This window comes from Grus americana, chromosome 21 (genome assembly GCF_028858705.1).
Source record: "Grus americana isolate bGruAme1 chromosome 21, bGruAme1.mat, whole genome shotgun sequence".
Classification (NCBI taxonomy): Eukaryota; Metazoa; Chordata; class Aves; order Gruiformes; family Gruidae; genus Grus; species Grus americana.
In genome coordinates, this window is record NC_072872.1 from 5,185,090 (window position 1) to 5,207,593 (window position 22,504).

The following is a 22,504-nucleotide window of genomic DNA, read 5'->3' on the forward strand; positions in this document are numbered from 1 at the left end:
GGTCTGAATACGCTCACTTTGGTCTTAAGTGTTCAAGTTTTTCTGATACTGCATCATCTTGGGTGAAAATTGGAGTTACTAAATTTTCATTTCTCTGTAACTAAAAGTATGAAATTCTTGAAACACCTCAGAACACCCCATTTTTCTTGTAAACAACTTGGCAGGATGAAGAACTCCTGTCACAGGAGGAAGTTTGCTTTCTGCTTGATATAGGAAAGGTCTCACACTGAGGATGTGTCTCTTAGCCTGGGATTTGATTTTCTCACTGCTAGTATTTCTTATATCCAGATTTGCGCGCTCAGATATCTCTTCACTACGCTGCAGTCAGTGGCAGACTTATCCTGAGAGAATTTCAGGAAGTTTGCAGAGGTCGCCTTATGTCATTTTGGTAAGGGTCACAGACTGGAATTTGTATCTTAGTGCTTGAACTCAGACCTGGGCATCGCTCCTGTGAACAGCCCTGCCGGTTAATTATTTACTTGGCAAACTCACCCACAGAAATACTCACCTCTCTATATGTATAATTTCCTTGGGGATTCTTGCCACCGTTTTTTCCTCACTATTTTTGGATTTGTTCACCGCTTTAAAGTACGGGAACTCTTGAAGTGGTTTTATTTGTTTCCTTCTGTCGTTTGCATAAAGTCACTGTTTGAAGGCAGAAATACGGTCTCCAGAACAAGTGACAATAATAGTTGAAATCCCAATGGAACAATATTTCTGCAATAGGAAACGTCCACTAGAAATACTACGTTTGAGTCTTGGGAGGATCGTACAGTGTATTTCAAGTAGTCTGAGCGCAGCTTTTTTGTGCTTAGTGTTACAAATTGACTGAAAGGACAAAAAAGGTCACAGTGAAAGAGAACAACTTCAGGCTTGCATAATAGTGTTAAACTTGAGTAAATGGACGTGTGTTTTCAGAACTCTGATCTGTGTAATGAAAAGAAAGTCTTCTGGGGGAAAAGATGGAGAAAATGGAAATGTTCTGATGTTTAAGAGCTCAAGTGGAAGCTTATTTTGTGTTAACCCTCACGTTAGTTATTAGCCTTGCGGTCTGATCTTGCTGAACTACAGCTCGTGGGTTGGGGGCTGGTGTATATCTGTGCTCACCCGCCCGTGTTATTGCCTAGAATGGGCATTTTAGTATTGATGATTTAATGGAGATCCGCTTTGTGTTAGCGGGCAGAGCGGCGTTCCCGGTATTGTAAGTTGAGAAAAACAGAATGAGGAGAATGAAATTCAGAGGGAAGCTAATATATGATCTCTTCCTCTTGCCCAGTAAAGGTGAGGAAACATAAGGAACATCTTCAGCCCCGTGGAAGATGATATACATTCTGATGTTGGCGTTATTCAAGGAAATATTCATAACTTTAAGAATGCACTGGTATTGCAGCTTTTGGTACAGGTATTTGAGATTCAGAGTGTGTAAGGAAGAGAAAGGTTAATATTCCAAACTGATGCATGAGAACCATTCCTTTGGAGGCAAGGTGGTATAGTAGGGCATTGTTTATGTTCCGCAAGTGCTGCTTTTCTGTTTTGGTTCATATTACATATGCTGCTTATATGGTTTTTTTTTCTCTGCTTTTGAATTCTATACTTTGACTGGTTTCATTCTCTTAAAAAAAAAACAAAACAAAACCCATAAACTCCCCCCTCCCCCCAACAACAATTGGAAGTATGAATTGCTTTTTTTAGAAAACACATTTTTACCAAGTTTGGATGAGCATGAGTTTGAGAAATGAAAAGCAAGTAGTTTGGGGGTTTTTTTTAGCTTGACGTTTGCGGGTTAAGTGCTGACTTTCTACTACTTAGCTATATTAAAGGGAGATACTTTCAGATGTCATATGGGAAAGGAAGTACATCCTTGAAAAGGAACATATCGTCCAACTTTTTACTTGCTCTTTAGTTTTGATGTATAAGAAGGATTTTTGTATATTAGGATCTTAACAGCAGTTTAAAATAACAATCAGAAATTAATCTCTGTGTGTACGGAAAAAGGCAATCTGAAGTATAATCAAAAGCTTTCTGTTGTGTCTCGGCAACAGCATATTGTTTTGCTTCCCTGGGTCACAAATGTGCCAGACCTTTGTTCTCTTTAACTCTTACAATGCATCTTTAAAAAACTCATTTATGTAAAAACACACTCAAATCATTTTAGTTTTGTTTGCAGCACTGAGAAACTGTTGATTAAAGGAGACAACAATCTTCAGATAACATTATATAAATAGAAAGCTGTTTTTCGGTCAATGAAGGCAGTCTCCGGTTTGGTGGTTTTTAAGGTATGTGCCCACAGAAGGAGACTCACAGCGTGAAACCTGGTTTATGGACGTGTGCGACGTGATTGTTTTCTGAAGATCACGAACGAGCAAATGTCTCGGAGAGGCTTTGAGCAACTGGAGCGTTGCACAGACCCGGGTCTGTCGTGCCCACATAGGTGGACCCTTATGTCTGTCAGCAGAAGGTCTGTCATGGGCATTCCAATATAACGTGGGCAAGTTGGCCAACCCAGTTTCTTGCTGGTGGAAATTAAGTTTAGCAGAATAAGGCAACGCTTGCCTGTGTGCTAAACGTAACTGCCTTTCTGCACTGCTGTTAGAGGAGAGGGATGTAGAGTCCCGAGGGGCTGTGCATTTCCAGCCTTCTGGAGGTTCAGGACTTGTTGCTCTTTGGAAGGTCTTCCTGCAGCTGGAGCCCCTGTGGCAGTGCCACCGGCGGGGAGTTCTCCAGAGCCGGTTGGGAAAAGCGAACGCCTCCTCTTCCCACCCTTACTTTATTAGAGGAAAGTAAATTGCAAACTGAGCAGTCCTCAAACGAGTGCTCATCTGTCCCTGTCTGTTCATCTTTCCATTGAATTGCGGGACCAGGCAACTGCCGTAGCGTTAGGATGGATAATGATGCTTGTAATAATCCACAAATTGTTTTTCCAAAGAGTCAAGGTGGTTTATCAAATACCCCTTCTAGAGCTCAGGAAAAGTAAAGTCAGGTTTTCTTTTTTCCTCCTGCTGCTGCTTTAATATCCAGCCTTTTTTTGATCTGTGCATCAGCTTCTGATGTGCCACTGCAGGCTGTTCTTAGATCAGGTTTCTTGGCGTGCTGTTGACTTTATCTCGTTTACCGGATCACATTTCTGTTGCCATACGCTGTGTGATCGCAGCCTCCCCGCAGCTTTTGAACAATTAGTAATTGAGCAGGAAGTGTGTGTTCATTACAATAGCCTTTTGATTTTGATTTTACAATCACGCAGTGTTTCGCACAGAGCAGAGGCGGGGGAGGCACTTCTCCCAAACACGTTTTTGACAGAGAGAAGTCTGTTGTTGCAGCCACTTGGCTATTTGTCAGCAGTTCTCAGACATCCCTCTTGCGCAGGTTGCTTGGCAACCCGGGACGGAGCCATCGCACCGTGGCCAGTGCATTTCCAAGAGCAGGTTGGTAGATGATTTATCGGCGAGGCTGCGAGCGTGGTGAACCCGAGAGGCAGGACTGGACCTTTTAGCAGGAACCAACGTGAAATGTGAAGGCGAGAGAGAGCGGCTGGCTTGGGAGCGTTATCTGGGGATGTGCAGTGAAAGCACCCAGAGCCGATAATCAGAGGGTATAATTAGAGCAAAAATAAAGGCTCCTCATTTAGACATAATTGATTATTTTTTTTTCCCCGTTTTGTTTTCTCTTTCTCATCTAGGCTCTCCCGCAGAAACAGGTACAATGGCAGAAAGTGAATCAAAGCTTTGCGTACTGCTTTGGGTGAACCTGAAATCTCTCTCTCTATAAAAATAGCTCTGTTGAAATATTGATGGTAAAATAAAGCTGGGGTTAGCACATAAGGTTAGCAGCACCCTGACAGCTCAAAGCCTGGGGTGAAGGAATAGGTGAATTCTCCCCCAGCTTTGGAAATGTCTGAGCGCTATTGTGTCACCTTCGACAGCACGTTGCCTTTCATACAGGCTTTTGCATTGATGTCTGGCATTAAACAGAAAAGTGAAAGAAGAGTTTTATAAACTGGCATTTAGGTAGTAGTTCATGCTGTGGTCAAATGTAGAACTCTTACCCTCCCTTTAAAACATCGCCTTCAATAAACTAAACTGAAGGCAATTTGGGTAACCTTTAGGTAAGCCCCCCCCCCAGTTCAGTCTCTTTGGCTAGCTCGTGAGTCCTCCTTCCGGAATAGCGGTGAGGGGTTGGCAGGACATGGAACGCTTGTTGACAAGAGCATTTTTGCGTCCTTCTAAGAAGGCGAAGAGGAGAGAAAGGATGATGAATCCACTTTGACCTCTTGAATGGCAGTATAAATACTTTATTGAAAATTCTAAATAAATGTGTTTGTAACTAGTAATCCTGCTCTGCATGCAATCTCATTTAGCCAACTGTGTATGCAAATGTGCTATTAATGTGTTTGCATCCAGTATAAATATACAAATCTAATCTGTTTATATATGTAATTTACACACAGCTGTGCTCATGCTCACTTAATACCAATATTTTCAGCAAGCGAGAGGTATCATGGGAGATCTATTGTTCAAAACAAAAGCCAACAGTGCGGCGCCATGGAAGGGGGATCATTATCATTTCAGGATCTTTTGGCATTCCCTTGAGGGAGGCTGCTTAATGACTTTCCGTCTGTGTATACGGCTATGGAAATACGGAAGGCAGACTCGTGGATGTTGTGTGTGTCTCTGCATCCGTGTAATGCTTTGGTGTTGAATCCCTTACAGTTTGAGGTAGGGTTTAATTTTTCAGTATAATTTTTCAGGAAGACAAAGCAACCCGATTGGGAGGGAAGGCTAATTGTTTGGCACCTTTAAGACTTTCAGCTGATATATTTCTTGTCTGTTTATAGAGGATACTTGATCTTACAGGCGGACGGCCTAAGAAATACAGATTTTTATCACGGACCAGCAATGCATTCTGAAGAGGTGCTGTGAATAGCCAATGAGAACGTTAATGCTTTTTAATACAGACTGGTATCTAATGAATACCATCAAATTATTTTTGGTTTTCCATAATATCTTTGAGTAAGAGGACTTGGTGAAAAAGCATTTTATTTTCAAAATACCACAAAGGTTAGAGGACAATTTCGTCTTGACACAATAGAATTATTTCATAAAATAATTTGTCAAGAAAAATAAACAGACTGGTATCTATTAAAAGAAAGCTAAATTTGGGTTTAGTATGTATTTTGAACTAAGCCACAGTCTGCGGAATGAAGCAGCAAATCGTGTAGGTATATTTTGGAGGTAAGGGATGCTTTCAACCAAAAAAAACTATCTATGCACACCCCCACATCCATACATATGATTATTCTCTTCCAGTCTTTCTCTCCAAAATTCTCACCTGCATTGGACTGGAAGTCTGGAAACATGTTTGTAGCACAATTTATGAAACATTTACCTGTTTACGGTTGGGAAAGGAGACTGTTAAACAAAACAAACAAAACCAACAAACTAACTAGTCTCAAAATCTGTTACTTAAACATCTGTAGTTTGTAGTTAAGCAGCAGGAAGGGGCAGTGCAGGGGCTGGCTGGCATTTATTACCGCTCGTGCTTCACAGTCCTGGCTGGCTGGTTCAGCGCACCAAGTACAGTGCAGGATCTTTGCTTGCTGCTGTCCCCAGCTTTCTGCAAGCCAAACAGATCGTGAAAGAGCTTGTGTGTGTAGTGTCGGTGGCCATCGAAGCACAGACGTTCCCCTACGACGGAGGTCTCTTGCAACACAGCTATGTAGGAAGTGGTTGCAGGCATCTTCGAGCAGTTGCCAGACTGCGTGAACGGTTTGTCATACCTTTGCGTGGTTGTGTCAAAGAGAATAAGGTCCTTCAATTCAAGACCTGTGCTTCAGCGCAGCCTCTTCAGGAGGGGACTCTTAAATTGCAAGCTGGTGACAGCCTTCCTTCCTGCAGGAGTAGACAAAGAAGTGCTGTGGTTAGAGATGGGACAGAGCAGTAAACTTAACCGGAGAGCGTCTGAGATGTTGTAGGCTAAAGGCAGATAACGCTGAGGGAACAGTGGGAACATCGAGATTTATGTAAAGATCTACTACTTCTGCTTGCATGCTTGAGGTCTGCACACGTCTTGTGCATCTTAAAATTGTGCGGTGGAAGTCTTTGACTATCCTGTACTCTCTCTGACCGGACAGAACATCTGGCCATCTCCACCTGCTCCTCCAGCGTGCAGCCTTCCTGGGCCCAACAGGAAGGTGTTTCCCCCAGCTCTAACCAGCCACCAGTGCCCAGCCTGGGCTGTTGGAGGGGCAGGACTGAAAGCCTGCCAGCTAAGGCTGGAAGTGGATGGGGCACGGCAGAGGCATATCAACCTGATTGCAGCTTCCCATCTCTTCCAGACCTTCCCTTCCCTGGCCGCAGTCCTGGCTGGTGCAGCGTCTTAGGGCAGTTGGACTCTTTCTGGGTAAGAGCACTCAGGGAACAAAGCAGCTCGTGCAAAGAGTTAAACAGGATGCTACGTGTCTGCAGCGGTTAGGTGGATTCTGAGAATAGCATGGATATGTGCGACAGCTGCGTTTTCTTTAACTTAAAGTACCTCTTCTTGCCCTTGATGGAGTTACTTACCAAGCAGTCCTTAGTCCTGTCTGTTACTGAGCATAGAGGATTTCTCTGAGGTGGAGATACAATAAATACTAGCATCATTTTTTGCTACAGCCACATATAGTTTGGTTGAAAAAAAAATTGTGAATAACACAAGTTACGTTTTTGTAAGAGATACCAGACATTTTTAGGTTCAGCTGTGTCGTCTTAAAGAAACTATCAGGATACTTCTGTTTCTAGAGGACAGTATATATCATTTAATGTTATCAGCAATTGCCTTTATTTGCACTGTACACACATAAGCGAAATAAAATGTTAAAACTCAGCCAAGCTTTTAATAAAATGTGCTCTGTGTACTGAAATTCAGCTAGTGTGCATATACAATGTCTGCATGTTAAAAAGTTGTTTGGGGCAATCTATAAATGTGCTGCACGTTTAACAGAAGTTTTCAGATATAACCAGATCTCATTTTCTCTTCAGAACAACGGCCATAATTTTTCATCTTGTGAAATTCAAGAAGTAAAGATGCTTTTATGCATTTAGCATTTATTTGCTGTGAACTATTAAAACCCTATAAATCTTCCTACTATATTTACTATAAAACTTAAAAAGGCATATTAAATATGGAAGATGGTGAAAACTTCAATTGGCATCTGCCTAGAAAACCTTTTCCTTAATTGTAAGCATATAAAAATGGAAGATTTTGCTATCATGAAAGCAGTAGGTACAGTGCATGTTTTGAAAGGCCCAAGGTTGAGAGAAGAACTTGCTGTTCTTGGACATGGTCTAAAGAGGAGATTTTTTTTTTTTAGAAAGATTGAGAATAGAAGTCCTTGTTTCCTGGATTAAGAAAGAACAGAAAAGGCTCTGTGTTTGTAAATATATTGCATTACAACATGCTCTTCACTAATTAACCAGGTGGAAGTCATGGGAAGGGAGTAAAATAGCACATGGATTTTCTTAGAGAAAACACATTTGACCTAAACCTGATCGAAGCATCACCTCAGACATATTAGTAGCAGTTAAGAATTTACCGTTTTATCAGAGTCATCCTGCCTTTTTGAAGCCCGTGAGGTTTCAGTTTGAAATTCTTAAATTGATTAAACAGGTTATTTTGTAGTAGATGTTATTCTTGCGTGCTTTTAGAAACAGCTTTATTTTCGATTTCTGCAGTAAAGACGAAAGCTGAACTGGGAACCTCAGTTCCCAGTTAAAACCTGGGGTGCTGAATTTCAGCATGCAGCAGCAAATTTTTCCTGCCAAGCTGTAATCTCTTGATAATAGAAACCCTGACGCATAACCTTAACTACAGCTTTGCAATGGCATTATCATCACATTGATAAACATGCCATCTGAGCTCTGTTAGTCAGAACATAATGGCTTTGTGTATCTTGTCATGATATTTGTTTCTTGGGATAAAATATGGGACTTGCAAGTAACACATATGCAAACATTAACATGCTTGTTCCTTGTTCTTCCTTGGTTATTTATAGCTCCCTGTTTACACATTGTAGCAGGATACTGCAGAATCGAATTCATTTCATTGGGGAAGCTCAAATTATAAAATGGTGTTAGGAGATCTCGTGTCGCGGCTGGTCAATAGCCATGGTAACCACTTCGTACAATGGACCTGTGGTGTCTGTCAGCGGTGCCTGACCTAGCAAGCCGTGGGATTTCCCAGTGCCGCTTCACAGCAGTAATTATCCCCAGCATTTTTGAAAAATTGTGTTAGTTTGTCTTCAGTGAACAGTACAAACAATGATGCTGACAGAATTCTGTCAAATAATGTTTTAAAGCTAAACATAAGTGGTAAAATTTGAAATGTTCATCTTAATTTTTAAAATTACAGAACTTGGATTTTTAAACCATTGTGCTCTAGAGCCACTTCCACTCTTGATCAAAACTTCTCTTTCTCGTGCGTCCATAGGTTTAAGCCTTATTGTTCTACCAGCCCTGTATTGTAAGACTATTTTAATTCAGCAGCTGTCATTTTCAGATGCCTTCTGTGAGTAGCGCAACATCTCCCGCACCATTAAAATGCAGACATAAAATTTGTTGCATGTCATTTGCGCGGAGGAGAGAAAATTCAAACTGTGTTGTGCAGTCTGTTTTATGAGACGCTGGAGAGCAACAGGTCACTTCTGATTTGGTGTGCAACTATTTAGTCCTTTTATATTTAAAAACATTTAGAGGTCTCTATTGTGCTTGACTTGGAGAAAAGAAGTAGCTGTTCTTGCTGCAGGCTAAGGGAGAACCGAGCATGATGCCTGAATTAATGGAAGACTAGAATAGGAAGGAAAATCTGAAAAAGAAAATGTTTTAAAAAAAAACCTTGATCTTTTTGTTAAGCTTTAGAATTTCTGTTTAAGTTTCTGAAACTAATTTTTGTGTGCTTTGTTCTTTGTACATTAAGAAGCGGTTTTCTCTTGCCTTTCAATTCCACTCTTTTACAGTTGGATATCTTGCACTGCCTCAGTGGCCTGGTGATAATTCTGTATTACACCAATAAAGGTGATAGCATAATTGACTTCATATTTGGAAATTTGGAACAGCATTTCAAGCTCCTGATTCTGTTATTCAGATAGGCTATATGCTAGGCTTACATTTCCAGTAGGGATTTTTGACATCTCATGAGTTCAAAGGAAAACAGTTTGTCATAGGCTTTTTTTTTAATACAGAGTTGAATCACAACACACAAAACAAATGTAAAATAGTTTGGTTAAAAGGAATCTTAAGAAAATAAATAAAATGGTCCCCTGAGAATTCAGATACACCATAGTAAGTCTTTGGCAAAATGAAGAATAGGGAATCAGGGCTTTTCATTTTATGCAGTGGACCAGATTGCGCTCTCGTACTTCCCTGTGCTTTTTCATCCATGGTTGGAGTGTTCCAGCTCTCGTTTCTTCTTATTCCCCTACGGCTTCTTATGTCGCCTTTTCCTATACATGCTCTGTTAACTGATGCTGCAAAAGCATCATACCTCTGATACAGTCCACGAGGCAGTGATGTCAAAGCCAGGAACAGAGCTGCATCGTTTACAATCTGAGTTCCCTTTGGATTGCCTGTTTTTAAATGTTTCTTGATTTAGTTGATTTTCATTCTTTGTGATAAGCTGCAGAAAGGAATTACATTGCGCTTTGGGATTTTGGGAGTGGTATGAGGGCAGGTTTGCCTTGCTGCTGCTGCTGCTGCCATCTTTTCTTGCCCAGAAGCACAAAACAGAAGAGGTATGCCTGGGGTGCCAGGGGAGGGATTGTCCTCCCCTCGGTGTAATGAAAATTCCTTGTCATTCACATGGTAAAAAGCGAGAAGTATGTCTGTGCGTTAGTGACCAGTTACACGTTGTCGGCAGTCTTGTATCTTGCTCTGCAGATATGTGCGACTTCTGCTGGTGAATGGGGGGCCGATACCTTGCTATAGGAAAATTTTCCTTGTTCAGGAACCCAAGTACCCCTGTCATGGCACTCTTTAAAACTCCTGAGTGCTCCGTTTGCTGGTTTAAAAGGAGCAGGTGGGTATGAGCAAATCAGATACTGGAAGGGACTGTAATCTCAAAGCATATACAACTGGTGGTTAATTCCTGCCTTGGTGCCCCCAGGCATGTTCTTGGCCAACCTTAGCAGTCTTGCTGGTTTTGAGGGTCAGGGTTAGGTAAGGATAGATCCTTGTGGGAGCATATCTGCAAAATAATATGCATGAGGTTCCAAAGAGGCGGCTCACTAATATTCAGCATTGCGGTGGGAGCTTGAGGTGTACAGAGCGCTATTTTAGTAGTGAATTACCCTTTCTGGGCTTCCTTATCTACTTCACAACATGGAAGCCTCCAATCACCAGTCTACCTCCTCCAAGTAGATGTTTGCAAAATGATGTGGTCCAAAATGCATTATGCCAACTTGAGGTATGTTTCTTTTGAGGGAATCACTAATTGCCATCTCCCCCAGAATGTTAGGGCCCATCTACCTAACAGACCTCATGGTTTTTTTGCAGGCAGAATCTGGTATTTGCTTATGCGTGCTTACTATAGGAAAGGGAAAAGTCCTCAGGACTGGCCCTTCCGAAAAGAGGCGCTCGGTGTTTAGTCTTAGTCTCCTGGTATTGATTCATGGCGGTGAAATGCTGGGGTATAGGTGGGACTGGTCCCAGAGCTGCAGGCTGAGATGGCCAGCATGCTGCTATAGATTTACCAAACGAAGGTGCTATAGATTTACCAAACGAAGGTGCTATAGATTTACCAAACGAAGAGAGGAGGAGGGGAGTGAGCGATGCTTCCAGCCGGAGGCTGAAGAGTTGTCTGCGGGGGGGGGGGGGTATTGCGGAGGGGGGAGCCATGAGTGCAAGGGGCAGCTGAAGGGGCGACCGAGCGAGTAAGGGCGGGCAGCTGAGGGGTGCGGCAGATGAGACACACCAACTGGCACGGGAGAAAGACGCCACCCCGTTGCAGAGCCCCCGGGGACCGGCGGGCGTTAATCCGGCGGCTGATTTCGCGGGGCTTTCCCGGGAGCGAGGGGCCCGCCGCACGGGGCCCGGGGGGGTGGGGGGGAGCGGCGATCCAGGCCGCCTTTTGCGGCGCGCCCCGCGGGTGCTGCGCCGCCCAGCCCCGCCGCGATCACATGCTGAGCGGCCGCGGCCGCCGCCTCCCGCCCGCCCGCCCGGCCCGGCCCTCCGCGCCGCTCGGCTCCTCGGCTCGGCTCCTCGGCTCGGCTCCTCGGCTCCGCTCGCCTCGCTGCCCGCGCCGCAGCCCCGGCCACCCGCCATCGCCGCGGGCCGGCCCCGCCGCGCTCCCTACCTGCGCCTGCACCGCGGCCCCGGCCCCGGCCCCGTCCCGCTGGGCCCCGGCGGGCGGCTGCAGGGCGAGAGGAGGAAGTGTCTCGGCGTGGCGAGCGACCGCGGACCGCTGCGAGCCGCGGGGGGGGGGGGAGCGGCAGCGGCGGCTCCGGTGTCGCCTGGCGGAGGGCTCGCTCGGGAAGCCGTTTGCTGGTGTTCTCCGAAAATCGGGAAGGGTGAATCCGGAGGGCTGGCGTCTGCAAGGACTCTTTAACCCCTGCAGCACCTTCTCTGAAGAGTCACTTTTCCTCCCTGAACATCAGCGTTGCGTATTTTCCTTCGCCTGCTGCTTCTTACTTGAAAAATAGACTTCGAGAGAGACGTGCGGCAGAATACTTGGGTCGTTTTGGAAAAGAACTGACTGTGGTACTGACTTTTTTTTAAGCTTCGAATGTTGGAAGTTTGACATAGACGGGAATGTGGTTTGAATTTTCCGGTATCTTTTCAAAGCCTTTTTCCCCCCATCGGTTTTCGGTTGCTGTGTAGGTATACATTTTCTTCTATCGACAGTCCTTAAGCTAAGAACATTGTTTGGCTGTTGTGCTGATTAACAAGATCTTTTTTTTTTTTCCCCTTCCTCTTTTCTTCTTGTGCTGACATACTATTTTTGTTATCTTTTATCACAGAAACGTTTTATTAAGGGGTTGAGGCAGTACGGCAAGAACTTCTTCAGGATCCGAAAGGAGTTGCTGCCGAATAAGGAGACTGTGAGTACATTTGGACTTTATGTAATTTGCTTTTTCGCTTGCTGCTTCAGTGTTTGATCTTAAGAAACTATTTCCTTTTCACCCTGAACTGAATTCTCTTCAGATAAATGGAAGAGAAATCCACAGCCGGAAAAGGTAGCTGTAATTTTTAGTGCAGTTTTTAGGTCTTAGTGTATGAAAGATGTTACATAAAATAGTCGTCATTGGTGGACGGAGTCACTAAGGTTGGATGAAGTGTATTTACAGAGACCAAATCTAATTTTAAATTCTGACATTATGATGGGATAATACATTTATGTCACCCAGTTGGGCTCAAATGGCAGTGGCTAATTAAAGAAAGCCTAAACCAAAACAAAATCTAATTGAATCTGGAAGGCTGAGGTATGTGCTGGCTGCTCCTGCGACCTGCAGAATTCAGTTGTTGTATTTAACTCTTCGTGTTCCTGAAAGGTGTAGACAGCAAGCGTGTAACTTCAGTTTCTGAACTGATCTGTGGCTTATTACTCTACTGAACTTCATAAAGCTTACATAACTGTCATTCTACTGAAAATCCTGGCAAGTGCTTAGAGGGAAGATGGACAGGGAGGAGTGGTTGACTCCTTCAAAGGAAAGAGGGTTTGGGAAGCCTTGGGAATCTAGTTACTTTTCCATTAGTCCTAATTGCCAAGCTTCTCTAGAAGCTTCGGTTTCTATTCTGCAGGTGTCATTTAACTGCTGGGAGGGTGGTTTTGGAAAGCACTCTTCATATTTGTTCTGAATTTAGAAGGGAGATAACCTCAATGAAAATTGAGTTAGGCTATTTTCTAGCAATGTGTTAGTGATCTGGAGAATGTTTGTTTATTTAAAGCATAACTGGTTGTTTAGACTTGTGTGTGCGTGGAATTTGGTTGTTCAGTGAGGAAGAACATTACTGAAAAAATATTTTCAAACCCATCAGTTACTGTAGGCCGTTTCTACTCTCTTCTGAGATGTTCTTGAGAGACGATGCTGTGATATCACAACCTTTCATTGGTTAAATAGTTAGTAGCACCGCGTAAGTCAAATAGAAAGGGGAGGATGGAATGAATCCTGGAGTGCCTCAGTTGGTGTCTATGTTCGCTGATTCTATTGAGAATGATGGGAAAACTTAATTACCGATCGAGCGTAGGTAGACTTTGCTTTAGTATTCTGTTGGATTTTGAGGCATGAAGGCCCGGTGTTGGAAAGATGACAGCTGAGAAGGAATGCTGAAATAGTATGCTTCTTAGCAACATCTAACAAATCCAGCACATACTCGGCTTAAGCACTCCTTTCCTCTTTTCTTCAGAATATCTGTTAGCAATGTATTTATAACAAATTGGTGTTTACTTTAGGAATTAATTCTGTTGATGGTACAGTTACTGAGAGGCAAAAGTACTCTTCTAAAGTTTGAATTACAGCAACTATGAAATACAGTTTAAATACAAAATGTCCCTTTGTGATAGAGAAAAACAGTTTGCAGGGGAAAGAAAAAGAAAAACGAAAGAACTGAGTGCAGGGGGCAGGTGTCTGACCCTGATTGTGCTGCTTGACTTCTACATTTGAACTTGGATGTCAGGCCTAAGGCTTTTTGTAAAAGTTTTGCAAGTTTGCAAGTAGCGCAAAACTTTATATAAGCTATCATTTTTCCAAGTGCTACGTTTTTGTTTCATTAGGTCTAAATTTTTAGCGTAGCGAAGACTAACTGTTAAGTTTGAGCAACTGGGAGGCAGTGTGTTGATGGCTTTGAGCAGCCTTTTTTAGCCCCTAGTGGTAACTGATCTACAAATAACCTTTGACCTGCAACGGATTGTTTAATCTCTTGTTTCCTATTTTTGCCCACAGGTCTCGCTTCTGCTTTCTTTTAATTCCCAATCTTTTTCAGACAAAATTTACAGCAGTTTTGCTTTAGTAAAGCATGCAGAATAAAGGCTGCAGTAAGTAGTATTTGACGATCCAGTTTTGCTTTTCCTCCTTAAAGTGGAATAATGAATAATGCAAATTACAAGGTTGTGGAATTAATTCGTCTGTATTCTTTCATCAGCCGAATAATTTCAGATACTTTGCCTGCCATTTTTCTATTGCAGTGCGAAGCAACCCTCTAGCAATTCCAGAAACACTAGAAAAAAGGCCTTATTTTCCTGTTTAGCCACCATATTAACATGAGGTGAAACTCTAAAAATTATTATACGGACACAAAAGCACTACGGCGACTCCCCAGTTCTGCAAAAGCTACTTGCGAATGAGTCAGGGACATTCTTGAAGTGACTTGCCCTAAATGAAAACCAGACTATAGGTCGCTACATCCTGCGTGTTTCCAATTCATTAGAGTTCACCTTACTAGTTACTGAAGCCTGTGGGGAGGGGAGCCAGGGTTTTTGCCTCTCTGCAAAACCCATTTAAAGTTAAATCTCCTTATTATTATGCTTCTTGTATAATGCACGGCTTTTCTAGACACTTATATTTATGCTGCTTTCGCTGGGGGAGACCTCTTCCTAATACGGCCTTAAGCCCTGCGGTTGCAATAGTGGAAGATAAGTAATACAACAGAAACACAAAATTGTTGTAGAGAGTAGGCCTATTTTATATTGAGTCAAGCTGAGGCTGCTGCACAGGAAGTCAGAAGATAGAGGTGAACGTGACATTGTATTTCTTTTATAATATTGGAAGGTGTAAAGTGGCCATGGTGAGAGATGAGAATTAGGCCATACTGTACTAAGTTTTCTCAAGCATGTTAAGGAATGTCCTATTTGAGTTGTCCCTTTGCTATTTTTTTTCTCTCCACAGTTAATGTGCCGTATCTTCTAAGAAAACCCTGTATTTGTCAATGTGTGCTTTAACTAGTTTAACATTTTCAACTTTTTTTTTTAATGGTTTCTTCTAAATAAATAACCAGCAAGGAAAAAATCTGTACGGAAGAAAATATTTACTGACTATCAAAGCTGTGTGTTTGTTTAGGTCTTCACTCTTCCAGTTTATTTCAAATTTCCAGTTTAGTTCAAAGTTTACGTCCGAGAGAAGTTCCCAGTGGGCATGAGCGTAAATAGCTGAAGCATTCTCTTCAAGTTTTTATAAGCAAGAGACACCGAAACAGATCAAGGAAAGCCAATAGTTTTAAGGCTGGATCAGTAAGTGTTAACCTTGTGATACTCTGGAGAAAAAGTGTCTCCGTGTGGATGAGCTTAAATAAAACTTCTGAAACTTCCTTGGGTTTCCGTTGAACTCTGTCTTAAACGGATCTTCTCCTCTGTTCCCATGGATCTTTCTTCCTTTCCCCTTAGCCAGTTCTAGCTGTAGTTGGTGAAGTATCCTGCTCTCCTTCGGTTCGTGCTTAGCAGCACTTTTGGTTCTTCTGCATTGTAAGCTGAGAAATAAATTTTGGAGGCAGCTATGTGACGTGAACAGTTTTCATTAATAACTACCATTTAAATTCATATGCTGTGAGAACACAAGGTACACAGCTGGCAACAAGTGTTCTTAAATATCTGAGTTGGCTTTAAATGTGGGTTTTTTGTTGGTTTTTCCCCCCTGGTTTGGGTTAATTTGCTAAAACTTTGTGATACTACGGGATTTTCAAAGTATTTAAAATTCTCCTGCTCTGAATTCTTTAGGTGATTACACTGAGCTACTTGAATTGGAGAGTTTAGAAGCACCAGCATTGCGATAGGCCTGAGATAAATGTACTTGAATGCCCACAAGGTTGGGGACTGGCTTACTGTGTTCTCGTAAAGAGCTTAACTCTGTGCTAGTGATACGCAAACGGTAAATAGGAACGGGGAGTGAACGTGAGCTGGTGCAGGGCAGTGATGCCCAGGAGGACCCAGGTCATGGCATCAGCTTGCTCAGCTTCAGAGCTGGGTCCTGTTCCGCTCAGCCTCCCCTCGCCCTGGTCCCTTGGAAACACCCCGTAAGCTTCAGTTCGGGTGCAGTTGCAGTTTGCCTGAACTATTTAAAGCCACGGTCCCGAGAAGATTTGTTTTCCTCTGGCTGGAGTTCCTGCAGCCTGCTTCGTGTCAGATCCGTTGTCTGACCAGCGGAACTCAAACATCTTATGCCGGTTAGCAAGCCGCCAGAAACGGAGGGGGATGGATGTGATTGTCCCTTTGGCAGCCCAACGCAGGTTTAGGAATAGCGTCATGTTATATCATTAGATAGCCGTGGCGTACGCTGCAGTTGAGTTGAGGCTTTGGAAACACCGTGTCTTTCACGGGAATAGGCCCAAGTACTTTTGACCTCTTCTACCTAATCTTAAAACTGGGAACGATGCCTATCTGAATGTTTGGAGGTTCTCAAAGACTCCTCCTGCCTTCTTCAGGAAAGGTTCATGGTACAGTCATTGTGACCACGGTCTAATTGTGTCTTTTCTGGCAGGCTGAAGGTCCTTAGCGAACCCTGTAGAGCCGCTTGCTTAGCGAGAAGCCTAAAAAGAGGACGGTGAATCTTTGCGGAGGCATGCAGACTTTGGTCTAATTTTGTCTTGAATTTCCCTGTTGAGCACATAGGTATCTCTGGTGTGCGTGATTTTTGGTTTGGCTGCTTAGCAAGAGATGGCAGAGTGCAATCGAAAGCTCTTGCCTCTGGGTGGGTGCTTCTGTATTTAGCTTTAAAGCACAGTGTAAATAGAGGTCATGAATATCAGCTGTTTTCCTTAGATCAAAATACCTGCAAAGCGCTGTATTTATGCGTGTAAGAACTAAACATGCATCGCTTTCTTCTTTAGCAAAAATATTCTCTCTTCTGATAGTAAAATGCTTCTCTGCAAATTAAATGCTGTTGGGACTTACCTCAGAGACTAAATAAGCTGTGCTCTGTTAATGTTTGGAGGCAAAATGAGTGCAGTGTGAGCTTTCAGCATAAACTTCTGTTTAATTTTAGATTGGGGTTTAGATAAACAATTTTATTCTTGCCTCATTAATGCTTAATCTTGTGTTACATAATATACAATATTGGCTTCCTGAGCAGCTCTTAAATATAGTGCAAAAGTGTAGTAGCTGAAAGGTCACTGCAGTTACCATATGTGCAGGCTGGCAAGGTGACTGTATGCTATTCATGTCAACAAACAGCCTTTGTTGTAATATTTGTGCAAAATTCTCATGAGCATATGAGAGGTAAAGATTCTCCCTCGACATAATTGTTCAAATAGCAGTTTTCCTTTGATCAGAAGAGGGGGATAATTAAACTGACGGACCCAAATATATTCACCTAAAGTGATTCGTTAGCCTTACATTGGCTTTTTAATATTTGCATTTAGTGGTATAACTTGTTTGTACCAATGGCTGAGTTTGTGGCATGAGCGTTATCACTGTTCTCCTTTCCTAAAGGAAATATCTTTTATTTGATGGCATATTCCCCTAATGATAGGATATTAATACATTGCATAGTCAAGGCATATTATTTCCTGACTGGTCTTTGCTGCAGGAGTGTTCAGAAAGGGACAAGCTATGTAAGCCTTTTCTGTTTGAAAGCTGAACCTTTTTCCTTAATAACTTGTTCTAGCCTAGATGCAGTCAGAGCTGAAATTTTCCATTAGAGTTTGAAGCGACTGCCAACATAAACAGCCACTGCTTCTTTTCATTTCATCTCTGCTCACTGCTGCTCGTGCTTCCATTGCATGGATATTACAGTTGGACGGTTTTGTTCTTGTTAAAGCAGGGACTGTAGGCTTCACATTTTAGAAATGATAGCCTTAGACTTTTTTTTTTTTCTCTTTTGTCATAGCAGATATCCTACTGGGCTTCAGTTCATTTTGAAAAATGGGCAGAGGCATCAGTTAGTTGCTTTTCCTGTGTAAGTGAAACCATTCATTCGTTTGCATAACAAACTCTTCTGGAGGCAACATGTTGCCTTTTTTCTTTTTTTCTTTTTTTTTTTTTTTTTTTGAGCTGGCTATCTTAGCCTGTTGAGGGAGAACACTAAGTATTTAAGCTTTAAGGTAAAGCAGCGTACTGAGGAGGCATACAGTAATTCAGTTCATGCTTCTCACCAGGAGCAGAATAAGTAAGCCAAAGAATTTAATGAAATGCTGAGCTCATAGGAGCTGAGCTCAGATGGAGATGTTCCTAAATTTAAGGGGCACTGAGCTGAAAGCTGTTTAGGAAGACCAGATCATCTGTAGGGGATGTTCAGTATGTGTGTTCACTGTGGATTGGCTTGTTTTTAAAAGTTTAACTGTTAAACCTATTGCAAATGTCGTCATTTTGTTGAATAATAAACCAGAAGGTTTGGAAAGGCATTTAAAGAGACGTAAAGGTTTAACTCTGGTATACACCCTGTCGTCTTCATCTCTAAAACTGATTCCAGGTCTTACAGGTGAGTAGAGCCGCCGAGTGCAGACTTCATCAGACAAGCTTGGGCCACAGTTCCAGCTTCCCGGTTTATATTCCATGTGTGTTCCTTTCGTTTCAGTTTCCTGAGTTTCTTCTGTTGACTTAGCATCTCCTGAAGGTATATATTGCTTATCTCTTAAATCCTTGCTCTATGAACTGCCTTTCCACATTGACTGTTCACTTTCAGGGCCCAGTGCCACCAGCGTGTGGTTATCTGATTAACGACTGTGGTTACATCTTCCAAAGACCAAAATACCCCTTTGCAACCCTGTGTGTCTCAGCTTCAGCTGAAGCAAGTAAAGCCAAGGAAAGAAAGAACCTAATGTACTTCGGTTTAATTTGTTTTCAATCTCTTAAGCTTTCTCTTAAGAGAATAAGATAATTCACTTTCAATTTTACTGTTTTACTTTTGTATTCTAAAAGTAATTTACAATGTCATCAGCTGAAAAACTGGGCTGCTTATTTGAGTTTCTTCCCAAGAAATCTTCATAGGTGAAGAGCGTAAACCAGAAGGTGTATTCACTGTGCCAACAGAATTGCATTTAGCATGGGTGATAAATCACCTCTGCAGTCTGGTGGGATTTTTTATTATTTTACATTACAAGATTGAAACTCATTGTTTATTTTTTTCTGAAGGTTTAGAGGTGGGTGGGGGTAAAATATTGTTGCAAGCAAAAGAGGGCCATTAGGCAATTGCATTGAGTTCTGTCAGAGAGCCAAAAAGGACGATTTCTGCTTTGTAGTGCAAGGTACGTAGTTGAAGATCTAAGCCAAGATTATTTGGGAAATTGATATAATATTGTCTGAGTCTTCCTCAACAACTGAGTGAACACAATGCTTCTGTGACTCCTCTTAGTGCTCTTACACTGCATTTTCCTTACCTTCTGTTCATAATTCACCATCATAAGGCATTTTGGTTTTATTTTCTTATTGTGAATTCTCTTTTTTGCATCTATGCTGAAGGGCGTATGTGACTTTGGTTAAAATTGTTTTGTTCATCAACAGCTGTGTACTCTTCTGTATTTTTCTTTCCCTATGAGAAAAGATATTGGCTTTTCTTTTGTAGCAGTTGTCAGATTGTATCAAATACTCAGACATCAATCTTAAGGTCCTATGAATCTGATACATAAAAATAGGTATCTGTTTGCGAATTTGTGCAATTTATTTTCATGGTTGAGTCTCTCGTCCTGGCAAGATTCTTTTCCAAACCTACGTTGTTTGTTTCCCATCCAGTTAGCGATTGAAGATATGCTTTAAAACCTGAAGATGGCTTTCAGAAAGGCAAAAATAAAGAAGTCATATAAGCAACAGTGCTAATGTTATAAAATTTGGGTAACTCCTTGAATAAATGAAATCTGTGTAATCCTGCCAGGTGTCTGATTTTTGAAATGGCTTAATAGAGAAATACTCTCCACGTAATCCCCTCTGTGGTACTAACTCACAGACTGATATGGGAGGGTCTCGTGACCTTTAATTGTGTACCTAATGTACAGCACTGTTGGGTGTGGAATTGAAGTTTTTACAAGTTAAGAACTGAGTCAGAAGCAAACCTAGAGACTTGCTCTTGCTCGGGGAAACAGAAAACCGAAGCAGGAAGATACGCCTTGATGTCCTTTTTAATAGTTGCATTGATGTGCAAGCAGTGTTGCACAAATCTCACCCTACAAGTACTTGATTTAATCTGTGAAAGATACACATGGCTCAGTGGCCTTGTTATGGCAAGTTAAAGACTTGTGTTAAGCATGAACATGGTGTTCTAAGATGATATTTTCTGTTTGGGGGAGGACGGGACCAAAGGGGACAACACAATGCAAGGCTCCTTGGAAGAGCCCCGCAGCAGTGCTGAACGTGTGCTTTAGATGGTGTCTACCTGGTGCCGGTTCGTCCCTCTTTCTTATCTGTGCAGTGGGAATGCTAACTTGAAAATTCCTGTGGGGAGCAGACAAAGGAATTCTTTTTTTAAAAGGGATTTTAGAAAGGGAAGGAGACGCGGAGACAAGTGGTTTGGTTGGCAAGTGGTGAGTTTTATGGCAGTTGCTACAGTCTGAGATGCTGAAAAACAAACTGCAGTGGAACTCAAGCAGTTTTTGCAGCTAATTCAACTTCTGTGTTTAAACTTGCTGTTTATGGCTTATATGTAATTGGTTTTTTGATTTCGTGTTTGTATTTGGGCCAAATTTTATCCTTAGTTACCCACTGGAACCCAGCACAGGCTGCTTACAGACAGTTTTTGCCAGACTGGTGGCTTGCTTACATTTAAGGAACAAGCATTTTGTCTTGCTGCTTGATTTTCTCCTCCTCAGCACCCACACTGCTTTCTTATCCTAGTCAGGGATAATGAAGATTAATTACAAACAGACCATTAAGGGGGCAAAAAAATGGAGGAGGGGCAGCTAGATTGTAGCGAACATAACTGAGGATGTTATCTAGGTGTTGTCCCAAGTGGTGCCATTTCATGTGTGTCTTTACAGCGTGTGAGAGAGAGAAATTACAATTTCAAAAGGTATTGCAGCAGTTCAAGAAGTAAATAAATATAAATAGCTTTGACCTGTTGAGAGAGTCATGCTACAGCAGAGTCAGGGCGATCTGGAGTTCTGAGTAGTGCGAAGCAGTTTTCAGTTCCTTAATACATACATTCATAAAATTGTTGTCCAGGTTGTGTGGAGTTCAATAGAGCAAGCCATTTGGGGGCAAAGGATTGTGCACCAGGAAAAAAAAAAATCGTTTGTTGGCAGAGAGTAAACTATACTTTTAATGCATCTTGCCTGCCACACCGAGCATGAAATTAACTTTCTTCTCGTACAACAGATCATTGGACTTAATCGTTGCTTCCTGCCCCAGATGGCACCGTAAGAACGATAGCTACGGTGTTCTTTTGGCATAGAATCAGCCCCCAAATACATTATTCAGTCCTAAATATCCTGTAATATGCTGCTATAACTGTACTGTGCGAACAAGACAATAACAACTTCGGTAGACAGATGCACTCATTTTGTCATTTTTGTTTCAAACCAGCTGCAAAAAAGAAGCAGTGCTTGATTACTGGGGGGTTTTTTGGTTGTTGTTGTTAGGTTGTTTTTTTTCCTTGCCAAGGAGAACTCCAAGGAATTACACAGATTGTGGAATAAACTGAGAATGGGGAGTTAAGAATAGTGGCTTTTGTTTAAAGGGGGTGTGCCGTAGGGGAAACTAAGGCAGTTTATGGATATAACAGGCTCTGTAAGCCTTGCGTTTTAAGAAACATGTAGCATCACAAGCTGAAACGTGCTACAATTGCTTTTTGGTTTGTTTCCTCTTTCTGTTTGGTATCTGAAAGAAAAATGCTTAGGAGTAGGAGAGAATTCAAATTCTCAGGACATAAAAATGTTAACGTTTGCTCGGAGGTGATGGTGGTGTTCTTTTGGGTAAACGTTACTGCTTTTATCACAGCAGCGCGTCAGGGAAGGGGCCTGTCGTGGAAGGTGTTCAGTTGGTAGGAGGAAGGCTGCAAATCTGAACCGTGGCCCTGTATCCGTGGGCATGACAGTGGATTTATAGCGGGAGGATTCCTTTCCCTGCCAAGAGGTAGAATGCATTTTCAGGCACCTTTAATGTCTTCTGGTATGTGGAAAACAAAGATAATGAAGCTGCGAGCCACGTGAAATGCTGAGGCTTTGGGTTTCCCATTCCGGCTTGTGAGTAATAAGTATTTTGCAAGAATGGGGTCCACCATTTGTGCCCTTTGTGCCTTTTCCTTGGAGTTCAAGGGCTTCCCTCTGCTGCCTGTGCCTCTGCCCTCGTCCCAGCTGGAACTGCCTTTATGCTGCAGCATCGTATGTTCTGCAGTAAAGAAATTCAATGCACTGCTTCGCTTCTTGCCTTTAGTCCAGTTAAGAAGGTAGAGGTTGCATCAAACATTGAGTAATCAAGGCAAGTTGCACAGGAAACCTTTTGCTTTTTACATCCCTTATTTAAAAAAAAAAAAAAAAAAATCTTAGAATGTTGATGGGTGTGTTTCCTTCGGATTTAGATATTTCAAGATTAAATTTTTCAATTCCCCTTTTCTTTGTAAACATGAACTTAGAAAACTTTCTCTTTTGGTAAGAAGTAAATGACAGAGATGGTTTCCTAAGTAATT

At 42.2% G+C, this 22,504-nt stretch overlaps 1 protein-coding gene across 6 annotated transcripts in view; it reads left to right on the forward strand.

The window, feature by feature from the left end:
• Positions 1–22,504, forward strand: part of RERE (arginine-glutamic acid dipeptide repeats) — a 251,426-nt gene that overhangs the window by 185,980 nt on the left and 42,942 nt on the right. For all 6 annotated transcript variants that reach the window (XM_054849562.1, XM_054849563.1, XM_054849565.1 and 3 more), the window contains one exon: positions 11,984–12,064. In XM_054849562.1, the coding sequence (XP_054705537.1) occupies positions 11,984–12,064 (81 nt within the window). The remainder of the gene's footprint in view (positions 1–11,983; positions 12,065–22,504) is intronic.